The sequence below is a fragment of the Manacus vitellinus genome, unplaced genomic scaffold, assembly GCF_001715985.3.
Source record: "Manacus vitellinus isolate BGI_N305 unplaced genomic scaffold, ASM171598v3 scaffold_5_pilon, whole genome shotgun sequence".
Classification (NCBI taxonomy): Eukaryota; Metazoa; Chordata; class Aves; order Passeriformes; family Pipridae; genus Manacus; species Manacus vitellinus.
Window position 1 is genome coordinate 23,442,909 of NW_021940682.1, and position 14,264 is coordinate 23,457,172.

Here is a 14,264-nt window from a genome sequence, read left to right on the forward strand (position 1 = left end):
TAGATTTCTATGGGTTTGGGTTCCTCATATATTCTGATAGATGAAGATGAGTAAATAAAATCAGTGACTAAGTTCAAAAATTGCATAAATCACAGGATACTGCAATTTCAATAAGATGGTATGACGTGTCTTCTGGAGTTGTGTCCCTGCATGCTCATAAAGTCATCTATTACGTACACAGATCTGAAAAAAACCCCAACCAAAAACCCAAAAGTGAGATAAATAAGTACCACCCAAGAATATTAAGAATACGAACAGTAGTTTAACTTCTATTCAGATGAAACACAATGAATATATGTTATCCTCTAAATTAAAATGTAACTGGGCTTTTTGGAAAACAATGTTTCAGAAAGTAACTGAGAAACAAATTACAAAGAAGGAAATAAAACAATGAATAATGTCAAAAGAGAATAGCCTTAATTGTTTTCTGACTGTCAATAAACATTTCACTGTATTTTGGTAGCTGAAGGAATTGCCATCACGTTAAAAGATTTTACATGTAGAATTAAACTCTATTTTGTTTAGAAAACCTCACTATGTTTTATCCAGATTGACTATGGAAAATTCCTGTTGAGGAAGATCAGTGAAATTATTTGGTCAGAACAATCTTTTGAAAATCTTACTTATAAGAATAAAAGTAGAATATAAGTACTTTAAATTGTAGGGAAAGAAAAACTCGTATTTGGTTAATGGCAAGTTAAAGTGAATGACTCTTCAATTGCTTAATGAAATCCAATGGATGTTTTGGAGACTGTTTCCAAAGAATCCAATACTTTTTTTTTTTAGCCGTTATAGTGTGAAAATCACTTTAAAAGCTTTGACTGCCCTTTTTTATAAACTTCCATTTCACCCTTCTTTCCTCTATAGTGAGGACAGAGAGTTTATAAAAACTCTGTCATTACCTGTGTCTTCAAAGTCATAATTTTGTATATTTAGCTGAAGTTAGAAATTTTTATTTCCTCAGCAGATTACCAACATACAAAAATGAGCACTTTGATACAGAGAAAAAGACACAAAACCTTATGTAAATGTCCTTTTTCCCTATTTCACTCCTGTTTTCAGGACTTTCCTTGTAACACCGTCACCAGCTCCCCCTGAACAAACTTATTCTCTGTGATGACTAAATGGGAAATCCAGGATGACTCGGCTGTTCACATGTTTTTCATAATCTGGGAATAGGCTGTTCAGAGCTGCACAGGATGTGTCTCATTTTGAATGCTGGTTCATAACCCATGATTAAAAGAGGATGTGCAAGGAATACAGTTCCAACATTTGCATGAATTACCATCATCCTTTTCTAGGGCATTGTGTAATTCAGCTGGGATGATGAGGTTTGTCCAGAGCATGATCTAGGGGCCACTGAAATGAGAATTAAGGTTTAAATTTTTCATTCGAACCTTGAAAATAGTTAACTCCAACTCAAGATACTGTGAAATACAGAGAAAAGCCAAAATCTGATAAAACAGCTGCTCACTTGAAGAAGATTAGTCTCCTCTTACCTAAATTAATCCTCTATCCTCCCCAGTCATCACTCCCTCTTTCACAACCCATGTTCACAGAGTGACACTCTTTCCTGGGAAAGTGTCTTCCATGGGGACCTGTAGCCTCCTGGAACCTTTTCTGAGGGGTGTCTACCAGCGTGTGCTTTCCTTCCTATAAGAGATTTCTGGAGGACAGGAGGCTGCTGACACTCGCACAGAAGTCAGGGAGGAGCAAAATTTTATGCTGTCTATTACTGAAGAGCAGCAAATGGAGCACCCGAGTACTGATACAAAGGCGTGTGATAGCAAAAGTTTTTGCCTGTGTTTTCTTCACCATTAATTAAAGGTGAAGAGGTAAAGTCAAAGTGAGATTCTCAGGTCTTTGGTCCACAATTGCCTTTACTTTCCTCTCATTCTTTTTTTCTAGGAGGGCTAGGGGCTGGAATGATTCATACAAAGTCTATTTTACCTATTTGCTGCATATTTGAGGAAGAGAGGTAACAGTGATCTCAAAACGTACATTTACACTACAAAGACATGAAGAATAGTTAGGAAAGGCTTCCTCCTCAAGGAAGTTAAGTTCAGAGCATTTGAAGTCATAGTGAGTAGTAAGGCTACATGGATATGTGGTTAACTCCTGCAGCTCCTAGATACACCTGGACAATATGATTTGATTCGAGAGAGAAAAGAAATGCCAGTGGAAAGGAAAGCAGGTGTCAGGTACAGGAGCAGATTGGCTTTCCAAAGAAAAGAGACTGAAATAAAGAATATGAATATGTCAGATACTTCAGCTGGGGAAAATTTGAATTTATTTCCTAGAGTGATCTGCAGATGCCACAGACCGCCTTCAGGAGAGAGCAGAGAGATGATCATGAGGGGTAAACAGTACATGCTCTTGCAGAGTGGGAAAGGCAGAGATGGGAAGACAGACAGTAATGAAAGAGACTATTCCTCCAAAGAGAGAGCTCTCTCTTTTGAAGTTTGTCTGTATTTTGTTCAAACTATTACACAGGGACTGCTTTTCACAGCTGCTTTAAAAAAATGGTACTTGTAGCACACATTCAAAAATCTGACACGTTGGTCCTTTTGATCTGTAGAAATGAGAAGAAGTTCAGGATGATAATTTCTGAGGTCACAGAGCACTGAAGGAAACTTTCATACTCAGAATAACCAGAAATTACATTTCTGTCTCTTTAACTACCTTGTTAGGCTGTGCCTGGGTCAATATTTACCTGAATCAATGTTTACTAAGCTGGGGTGAATATTTACTCACATTTTTAGTAGAGAAACTCCATTGCTATGGTAAAGAACTGTTTACTACAGTTAATTGGAAGAAATTATTATGCCCAATGTAGAAAGAAGAGACAGGCAATAGTATCTAGAGAATGTGGAGGATGCCATGTTAGGGAGCTGGTAAAGCCCAGGCATGAAATTCTGAGGATGTGGAGGGGATCCCTGAGAGGCAGCCAAGCAGGGGATCTGGTTTCATTCCTTCCTGACAGGATTGGCACTTACCTAGTTGGCTAACAAGGACTTTGAGGCAGACTTGCCTGCCCTTCTTTACCACAACAATCACAACAATGTTAAAAAGTTTTTGATCATCAAAGCTGGGATCTATTAAAAGGCAGCCCAAGAAAAGTGCCTTTTTCTGTAGTGAAAACTTAGACTGAGAAAGAACTTGAATCTCTGGGACACCATGTTCCTGCAGAGCAGATCCTGTCCTCCTTCTTTGGTTTTATTCCAGTAGCTCTCTGCATTGCAATAAATGCTACCCATTTTTTTCCCAGACTACCTAAATAAAAGCCCTTCTTTCCACCCCCAGGGACAGATTGTGTCAGTTCTGAGGAGTCTGCAACCTGTTCTGGCAGCACTGGGTGCCTGTTGGATGTGCCTCTCTCCCAGCCCAGCCCCATGCTCTGGGAGCAATTTCCCCAGGGTATGTTTGCTCCTTACAGGGCAGTGTTCATCTCTTTCCTGAAAAGACCTCCACTGGACCCAGGTGGAGCAGTCACCAGCAAGTAGGTTTCCTGCCTTCTTTCCCACCACTTCCCTTTGAAAGACCCACAAAGTAATCTAAGAGCAAATGAAGCAGATGCTATCCATCAAAATTTAATAAAAAGATTGTTATATAAATAACATTTACATGCAGTTGCCCGTGACTTTCTGGGAATCAGTATTCGGAGCACCATGTAGCCCTAAAAATTTGTTAAACTGGAGTAATAAAATCACATAGAAACCAAGACTGTTCTAATAATGGTTTTTTATACTGACTAAGCAGTAGTCAAAGTAGGTCAGACTGGGAAGGATGGCTTATTGATGCTAGGCCATCTGTATGGTCATGGGCCATAAAATTATATAATGACTTAATATTGTTCTTTGGTTGTTTGGCTTTTTTGAGGTTGTTTATCTTTTGAGTGACATAGCAAGGGGAAAAGAGTGAGGTTAAAAGAATACTTGTATCAGAAATGATCCCACATTCCCATAAAGGCGCACAGATATTGTGTATCCAGATAAGGGCAAAGCTGGTGAAGAGTCTAGAGAGTAAGTCCTGTGAAGAGCAACTGAGGGAGCTGGGGGAGTTTAGCCTGGAGAAAAGGAGGCTCAGGGAAGACCTTAACACTCACTACAAGTACCTGAAAGGAGGTTGTAGCAGGGTGGGAGCTGGCCTCTTTTCTCAAGCAACTAGTGACAGGAGAGTACATAGCCTCAAGCTGCATCAGGGGAGGTTCAGGTTGGACATCAGGAGACATTTCTTCATGGAAAGGGTTGTTAAGTGTTGGAACAGATTGCCCGAGGAGTTGGTGGAGTCACCATTCCTGGAGGTTTTCAAGAAAAGACTGGACGTGGCCCTTAGTGCCATGGTCTAATTGATAAAGGGGTGATCGGTCAGAGCTTGGACTCAATGGTGTTCAAGGTCTTCTCCAACCTAAACAATTCTGTGATTCCTTAACTTAAAACAATTAATAGGACACTGCACCAATATTCAATCTTCTAAGTCTTCTCCCACTTAGTTGCTCTGTCCTCCACATACTCCACCTGCTATTTTAGGAGGGTTTGGACACCTAAAACATACCCCTTCTACCTCTGGGTATCTGCAGGTAGCATAGTTGTTTTCATAATTCCTAAATGGAGTAACATCTTTTCCTCTCTAAGCTTCTTGGAATGGACCCCCAGTCCACTTGGCAGGCTCCCTGTGCTCCACCTTTATCTTCACATTTTGGTTTAACTCTCCCTAAAGCCTAAGACAAAAAGAAGGACAGATGGCTGTCCAATCCTCCTTTGCCTCCAAAGAAATGACTAAGTAATTTAAATTACAATGCCTTTCAATCCTGTAACAGATATCAGAACAAATGTATTAAATTTTGCTGGGAAAGGATATGAATGGGTTTTGTGAAGCAAACTGACAACGAGTTTACCCTGACCTGTTCCTCATCAAAATCTTGCTTTGAAATGTTTTTAAACACCAGATGCAGCTGGTGACCAAGGTTCAAATAACTGACATTACTAAGATGTAGCCAAGATTTCATCAAGCCTCATGGCGACACTTCTGGACAAAGATAAGGCTTTGTTGTAGGCATGAAAGCTTGGAACACCACTAATCATATGTAGAAAAATGTCACAACAAAACCCATTAGCAGTTTGAATCCAGTGAAGAACAGGGAAAAGACATTAGCTTAAGGACTAGGGTTGAATAAACAATTCTTAACTTTTAGAGTGAGCTACATAAAGAAACTGTAATGTAAGGTGTCTGATTACACCTTTGTTCTACACAGACCCAAACTAACAGTCAATTATTCTACCGTGGTTTTTTTCCACCAAAGGACAACAATTAAAAAGCTCTTGCGAGGACTCTTGAACTTAAATGAAGAGGACAGCTAAAATTTCAAGAGTCTGTTGTGTCTAAAAATTTTGAGTTCTTTTAAACATCATTTCACATTTACGGGCTTTAATTTCAGATTTGCACCTGGTCTTAGCCTAGGGGCAGAAATAAAAGGATACAAGTCAAAACACAGAGACACAAGCCTTCAGTATTTAGATAGGACAGCCAACAGCACAGGGAAGCTACACGTGTTCACAATGTGTTTGGGTTACTAAATAAATAGTAATTATTGGATTTGCTCTTCTTTCAGTTTGCTAGATTTTTAAAATTGTGCAGGAATAAAGAAACTGCATTTTAGCTTCCACTGACATTTGCATAAACCCAGAAATTACTAAAATAAAATACAAATCTGAACAATGAGTCAGATATATTTTTCCTTTCATGCTTTAAAAAAAAAATCTCTTCTGTTTCTTAAACCCCCCAAATAACAACCAAAAAAACCCACTCAAAAAACCCACAACCCCCCCCCCAAAAAAAAAACCCCAACCAAACAAAAAAAAACTAACAAAAAAACCCCACCCAAACCCAAACAGTTAAAGCTAATTTCCTCTCTGCTTTGCTGTCCTGGTGAGAAGGCAGTCAAGAAGAAAAAAAAAAAAAGAAGCAAAGTTTATATAAAGCAGTTCTAACCACAAATGTTAGAATCATTTTACTAATGAAAACATGATTTTCATATATCTCAAAAATATGTTGTATTTTGAAAAAATACATACAAACTCTATTATTAAACAAGATAATAGTGAATTAAACTATATACTACTTGGTTTGACAGTGATTATAACATAAGCAAAGGAGGGTTGATGTCTGTTTAAGTAGTTTTACTTAAAAGTAACTCTTTTTTTTCCTGATATTAATCTCCACTTTGCCTAACTCTAAGATTAATTTTATATAGTTTCTTTGACTTAAAAATACTGTAAACAAGAGGAACAGCCAAACATTTTTTTCATTAATGAGTCATAAAAAACCCCATAGTTAAAACCAAGAATTTCCTACATATATATTGTAGGGACTTAACTAAGTAAGATGAATTACAGCTAAGAATCTGTCTTATAATGTACAAGTAATTTGGGACAGTAAACAGTTGAGAGAGAAATAAAGGGAATGAAAAAGAAAAGAAGGAAAAGAAAGCAAAAGAGCTGATAAAGTTTCTGGCTACAATACAGGAGACATATCATTACCATATGATCTAATGTGGGTGTCAGCCTGGACTGTGTTCATTGAGAGAAACCTTATTTTTTAACTGTGCTATGGAATAGAAGCAGGAGGGTTTTCCACCAAGTGACAGTCACTGAGCTGAATTTACCCCCTCCTCCTTTCCACACCTGCAAAGCTTTTTCCTGGGTTGAATATTTAGTTTAATTACATCTCAGCTTTGAGAGCTCCTGTTGCAAATCCCTGGATTAAAAGGTATGGTTTTTAGTAATTCTCCTGAACTATGCTGCACTAATAAAACTTCAGGCAAGTTTACGGCAAGAACTACTTGAATTTTAAGATAAGCAAGCTAAAAATCCTACTAAATGTTTAGCAATGTTAAGTTTTCTATCCAGTACTTTTGTTTCTTGAAAACACAAGAATGCATTCTCAAGGACTGTGTAGATTTCATACTGTTTATTTGACTATTCTGTCTCTTGTTTTGATTTGTATAGGCGCTGCTATAGCCCTTTCTTTTTCTTTACTGTAAACTTTTGCAGCAGTATATTCTCTCTCTGCAATCCAGTGTTTAGAATCGGTGATGTAGAGAGTGTAAAAAATGCGTGTGTGCTTACATTTCTGTTTTAAACTGCACTCTGTGATTTCTTTTTCATTTCGGTTTCTTCATATATATTCCAGACACTGAGGAATATAATTTCAATTTCAGAGAAAGAAAATATGTAGTAGTTAGTTAAACAGGCTCATTGTATGCCTTTAAAATGTTAGAAAGTGCTATGTTACAGGGTACAAACAAGGGAAACACATTTAAAGAAGGTTCTTATGAATGAAATAGTAGGAAAAAAATTCCTGGAGTTGAAACTCCTGTTAACAGAATTTTAATCTCTTTAAGAGTTCCAACTCCTATGTTTCCACATCTAGACTTGATTGCACAAAATGGGTAAAACACAAAATTGAGGGGATTTTTTTGAAAATGCACATATTGTTTAACTTGTCTTTTCTGGAATTTTGAGAGACTTCTGACAATAGGGGAACTAATTTAAACCTTAATATTAAGGTAAACTGACATGAAGACCACCAATACAGTGGTGACGTGAACTCATGAAGCACACTTCCAGGGGTATTTTAAACTGAAATGTGGCCAAGCCTATGGTATAGCTTCCTCTGTTTGTGGAAAAGTCTTCCTCATTGTAAACAGATAACTAAAGCAAATTTAAACAGTTATGTCCTGCAGACATAAATATTGTGTCACAGAACTTTAAGAATTTAGATTTTTGCCCTCTTTATTTTTTTTTTGTAAGTGAAATGTAAACATTTCTTGAAAGTACAGTTTTGTATATATCTTTTTCTTTGTTTGTGTTCACTTACACATGCAAACAATAGGCACAGATACATGTGTCTTGCAGGATGAATACATATTTGACTGAAGACATGCAGACCCATTTATATTTCTATATCCTGATTAATATGTAGCTTGTGTTTGCTATTTTCTCTTCTGTGTCCTCAGATTATATACTCGGTATCCTTTGTTGTCCTAAAGTTTTACTTTATAGCCAATTCTTTCTGATTTTATTGCAGTTTTTAAAAAACAGGGACAAAAGGAAAAGGCCTACTACAGGGTTTAACTGAGATATATGAAGTCATCAATATTAATGTGAATAAGAATCAAAGTGTGAAGACTTTCAAAGTGCCTTTGCATTTTTTGGGGGCTTTTTTGAGTGGTAGCAGTTTAGTTCCAGGATAAGATCCTGATAGTGCATTCTTAGGATGGATGGTACTTATCAGTGACCCTGAGAAGGAATACAAGAAGTTTTAAATATTTAAAAATAATTTAGAATCATATTAATACATTAAAAAAAATGCTGAGGAAGGTCTTTAAAAAGTACTGACTGCCACTGGCATTCCAGGATTAGCATGCAGCATTCCAAAAGTTTATTGATGTTAATGTACATTCTGAAAAATAATTTCTACTGGGGTAAAGTTTTATTGATTATTTTCACAAGGCAGCTTATTGCAATGAATGGTGATAATTTAGCAAATTTGTCTTCTCCTTTAAGACTACTAATAAATTGCATTGTTAATTTACAATAATTTGTAGATAATAATTATTATTTAAAAAAATCTTGTTTTAGATTAAATCCTGGGAACATCTCACCACTATGCGTTAACAGCATTTTGCTGCGAAAGCCTGACTTTTCCACATGTACTCTGCCTGCACTGTGGAGGTGGTGTTGGGGAAGGGACACAGACCACAGACCCAGTGTCAGTGGGGGCCCAGGACAGTAGGAAGCACAGGGGGATGGTCCACACAGGAACACAGCCTGCTCCATGTCAGCTACATGTCACGAGTTTACACAGCACTGAGCTTGGATGACAGGACATGCTAAAAACTCTGACTCTCTAGTTGATGTTGGGGTCTGTGAAACCCCTCAGTGCCTGCAGTAAGTCTGTTCTAGGAATAGAAATACTTTCGTGTCCAACTGATGAAACAACTATGTCTCTTAAAGAGACAACATTAATAGTGGTTTACTCCATGTGATGTTACTTGGGAGTCTTTGGGATACCTGTCTTCCAGTCAGGTAGATCACAGAAATGTGGGCTATGATCTTAAACCACTAGCCTCTCTCATAATGTAACCTTATCATCCTCTCAAGAAACAGACCTAAAGGCTTCTGCAGGACTACAGAATATAAATTGTATCTAATTCCAGTCCTGTGGGGTTTTATTTATTTATTTAGCTTTTTTTAAATTGTTTTTACACTAACCACTCCTGTTAGAGGAGCTGGTTGTAGTATTTTAAGAGACAGGCTTCAGTAAACCACGCTTGCCTAACATTACCTATTCTTGTTAGTCATCTACCTGATAGGTTCCATATGGCAATGTAGGGAGGGAGACAGTCCTCCTCTTCTGCCTCTCCCACAGTTTTTTTATCTTTCCACCAATGTAAAATGCTATAATACGCCTATAACTGTCAGATTATTTCTGCTAGAAAAAGAAGTAGTCTCAGCTAGCACCCAGACAGGGCATTTCAAAAGACATGGACCCCAAGAAGAAAGTGGACATTCTTCATTACACAGAGCAACATCTGTATTCAGGACTATGCCATTCATTTTAAGAAAAGGCTCCTCTATAAATGACAAGTTAGCCTTTCTGTCACTTGGCAACTGGAAAGCAAATTTCTTAATTTTACTTTATTATGGGTTCTTTTAGATCAATGAAGGTTTGTAAAATATAAGCTGCTTTATATAAAATACACAGTAAAAAGAAAATAATTTTCAGAAAATTAGCTGATCTATACAGCCTTGATACAAAACCTGCAAACAATTTTGTAATTTCACCTTAGTGCAAAACAACACAGGTAGCACAATGTACAGTATGTTGTAATGCATTTAGGCCTAGGTCCTGAGAACATGTATAAGCAGTTTTTCTTGTGTAGTGTTGCTCTGGAACATGAAAGTCTGCAGAATTAAATCCTGAAGTCCCATTAGAAAGCCTGCACACAACACCACAAACAACAATTTGAATGCTTATGCAGTGCAAAGCAGAGGATTTTCAGGGTGCATGTAAAAAAATTTGGAAAGAAAGCCAAGGATATTTGATATAATCCAACATTGTATTACATTTATTATGCTGTTTAAACTGGGAAAGAACTATAGTGCATTTAAACAGCTAAAGATCTTCCCCTCTCCCTCCACCCCATCACTAGATCCTACACTTTCTCAGTCAGTTTTACTAGGCTATAATTTAAAACACACACCAAACTGGCACTTAAAAAAAATATTTCTCAAGACATGAAATACTGAATTACAGTGAGTTTGGGAACCTCAGGATTGTCCCCAGGGGACAAACCCATTGCTATGAAATAAATGCTAATGAAATCAAATAGACTGTTACGTTGGCTGAAAACAGGCACATGGAAAATGTGGCTTATTGCTTTGACTGTTTTGCATAACAAAGTTGACAGTGCTGCCTGTTCTTAATAAATATTGCTCTAAATATGCAAACAGATGTGTTTACAGTTGCCTTCAAAATGCTCTGTAAAAAAACCCAAAAAAGGCTATTGACAAGAAGTTACCAGAGTCCTATCACATAACTGTCCTGTTTTCACAATTCAGGTTTCTTTTATTGAAAGGAACAGTTATGCAATTGGTGGATGCACTGGACCTCCTTCAGCAGGAACTCTGCAGCTATGGGAAACTGCTACTTTTGTTGTTAATCTGCTGCTTTGAATCCTAGGTTCTGCTGGGAGTCGATGAACTAAGCCATGAAGAGGCTGGCTCTCCTCTTCGTCCTACTACTGCCAGCATGCTTGGCCAAGCCATTCCACCAGCAGGGCCTCTTTGACTTTATGCTGGAAGATGAAGGGTCAGCTGACATGCCTCCAACGGATGATCCCGTCATGTCTGGATTTGGACCAGTGTGCCCCTTCCGTTGCCAGTGCCATCTTCGTGTGGTGCAATGCTCTGACCTAGGTAAGCCAAGGAGTATCTTCACAGGTTATACACTTACTTTCTAGTCACTGAGTTTGCTGCTGAGATGGTGAGTCTGCTATGCACTGCCACCCTGTAACTGGTTTTGTTTTCAAAGAAATATGTTACAGCTACAGTTAACTAGAATTTACCATACAAAGTAGGCCATAAACCCCTGAGAAGATAGACATTTGTTGTGATCATGTTGATTTTTTTAATATGAATTTTTTATATATAAATTTTATTTGTTCTTTGAAAGACCACAGATTTCTTTTGCAGAGAAAATAACTTTTCAAAATTGTTTCTTCAAATACATCTGAAATAAATTCAGTGAGGTCAGATGTGGGGATGGAAACATTTTAAAAGGTTCTAAATTGCATGGTCCAAGCTCCAGTACCCTTAATCATTCTGTCTAGTACCTCAGTATAGAAATCATCCTATTTCCATTGGAATACATGAGCGTGGAATAACTAACTGAATCATACATCCTGCAACCAGCTCTTTGGAGGAAAGAGCTTGGAAGCACTCCAAAACAATGAACACATTTTGGAGTTCTTTATTAAATATCTTTATTAGACACTATACAAGCCGAAACCATGAGAACCTTTTTCACAAACTCCCCTTACTGCCTCATGTACAAGGGCTTGTCTACACAGTCAGAGAAGCAGGATGTGAAGCCTTGTCTGCCATCACTGTATTTGACTTTTCCATGCAGAAGTCTCAAGTAATGAAACTGACTTCAGTGAGGCTGAATTTGTTTTAAACCAGTATTATTCAGACTGAGTCAGTGCGCAGTGCAGAAAATCAATTAAAGTTGGTTTTACTCACAAGGAAATTAGAGAATTTATTCAATGGACAGACAAATAACTTCTCATGATTTTAAAGAGGCTGTTTGGGTTTTTTTTTTAAGTCTTCCCTCAGTTCTTTAAATGTATAGTTGGGTGTTTCTATTTTCCTATGTTGTAGCATTGGCTTTGATGATTACTGTAAATCATGGCACAAATCTTCCAATTAGGAGCTGTATCTTATTGTGGTGGGTGTTGTATAATTACAGGAAGGAGGGGGAAACTTTGGTTACACCCCTAGAAACTTCTGTGACTTTATTAAAGCAAGCCACATAATTACGCAACAGATATGTTTGGCAAAGACCCAGTGAACAACGCAAGCCAAGTTGCACAAATGAGTGCAGGCTAACCTAGCCATGCATTCATAAAGTTTCACAGTACTGTCCCTGTTGAAAGATATTTTCTTTTTTTACCATTTATATGCCAGAGAGTAGCAAACATGGAGTGGGTAATGGGGAGGAGATTACCCCACACGTCATGAAAGTCTTAGGTTTTATTATTGTTACACTTGGTAATGCTGATGGAATTTGAGTTATTTTGGGAACTTGTTCCTAGTCTGCTTCAATTCTGCAGAATGTAAGGAGCTTTCACTTGGTAAAAAAGTAGAAATATTCACACAGAGACCCTTTGCTGCTGTACTTGCTCCCATGGTTGTTCAGTTCTCCTTCACACACATGTGATTTACAAAGGGTTGCACTACAGTTCACTGCATACAGATACTTTGGGTTAATAGAGTCCCATATTGACCAAGAGACTCAGAAACACCACAATTAGGGCCCCAGGTCTGTGTTTCCCAGATAATTTCAAGTGGAGTGAAAAGAAAGAGTTACATTTTGAGCTTGGTTTAAACCCACATGCTGTATAATGTCCAATGAAAAAAATGTGCTTTTGAAGCAACTAGGCTGATAATGTCCAGCCTTTGGACACGAAGGAAAAGAGATCTCCCTGGGCTCAAAATATGCAGCCCTGAAAAATAAATAAATAATGTTTTCCTGGCAGAGCTCAAGGAAGTAATAATCATTCAATGTCAACCTTGGCATTAGGTTTCACCCATCCTTGTAGCACATGGCTACCACAGCCCCTGCTGGGTCGTGGCCCAAGTGAGAGGCTCATGAGAACACAGGTCTGATGGCCACCCTGCAACAGGGACAGGACAGCTGTGTGTGCTGCCAGCTCACAGGCAAACCTGCCTTCCGCTCTTCTCTCTTCTGGCCTTGAATCCACTTCTGTGTGACTCAGACCCAGACAAAATCATATTTACCTACTGACTTGAGGAAAGCCAGTTGCTGGCCCTGAGAGATCAAACTTTTGCTGTAAGCTGTGGACATGACCTAGCATGCTCCCGAGCTGTGAGATGAAGGGTGCTTGAGGTGCAGCCATCAGGAGGGCAATTTACATGCAGGAGCCATGAAAGCAGCAGTGACAGTTCCACCCCTCTATTAACCACTGCTCTTGGCCTGACTCTCCCTTCAGCTCTGGGCACTTCCGACCCAACTAAATTAGCTACCTCCCTTCCACTAAATTATCAAATCGTCTAGTCCCATGAGCACTAATTGAAGAAAAACTGCAGGCCGCAATAAGACTCCTCCCAGGGACATATTAAGACCTTACTAAATAAAGTCCCACAAAGAAAAGTTGAAATTTGAATCAAGATGCTTTCTTCTATTCTCTCTCTGGCATGGGAGGGCTCTTTGCAGCCATGAGCCCATGGGTGCAGAGGGCATGTCAGAGAGATGCCTCTGGAGGACCCTAGTGTGGGCAACATTTGGAGAGGGCTCCTCTTCCTCAGCCTCTTTCTTTTTGTGCTCAAAGGGGCATTTACTGTTTGTAAACTCTTGCTTCATAAGGAAAAAACAACTATCTGACACAAGGTTATGTGAGTAAACCACAGGAGAACTATTGGATCCAGAGTCCAGAGATCAAGTTCGCGCTTTTTCTCATGAGCACTGGGTGGGAATAACTTCAGTGATTCTGTGGTGATCAGTCTCACTCATTTTATGAGTTCAACAAAACAGATAGACTTACTTTTCATTCTGTACATACCTTTAGAATCCCTGCCACTCTTTGAAAGCTAACCAGCCTTTCAAAAACAGAATCTTTAAAACTAAATGTTTGGCTCAAAATCTTCTGTGTTTCTAAACATGCAATAAGAGAAAGAATGGATTCTTAAATGGTCAGACATTAAAAAATGTAATTTCCAAAGAAAAAAAAATTAGTTAATTTACATTGCAATTGATGAGCCTTTAGGACAAGTTCTTTCATATTTTATGCATTTTTTTTTCTTCTAACAATAAGGATTAGAGACTTACTCCTTTTATGTTTATTAGAAGCTGAGAATCTCATGATTCCCTGGCTTCATTAAACTAGTTCATTTAACAAAATTATTATCATTAAAAATGGAACCAGGAAATCTGTGAACCTATACTGTCACTTACACTGA

General features: G+C 38.2%; 1 protein-coding gene across 1 annotated transcript in view; it reads left to right on the forward strand.

The window, feature by feature from the left end:
- The first annotated feature begins 6,574 nt into the window (after nt 1-6,574).
- Nucleotides 6,575-14,264, forward strand: part of DCN (decorin) — a 36,014-nt gene continuing 28,324 nt past the window's right edge. The window contains exons 1-2 of the mRNA XM_008934654.3: nt 6,575-6,768; nt 10,747-10,982. Of these exons, the coding sequence (XP_008932902.1) occupies nt 10,775-10,982 (208 nt within the window). The 5' untranslated portion in view covers nt 6,575-6,768; nt 10,747-10,774. The remainder of the gene's footprint in view (nt 6,769-10,746; nt 10,983-14,264) is intronic.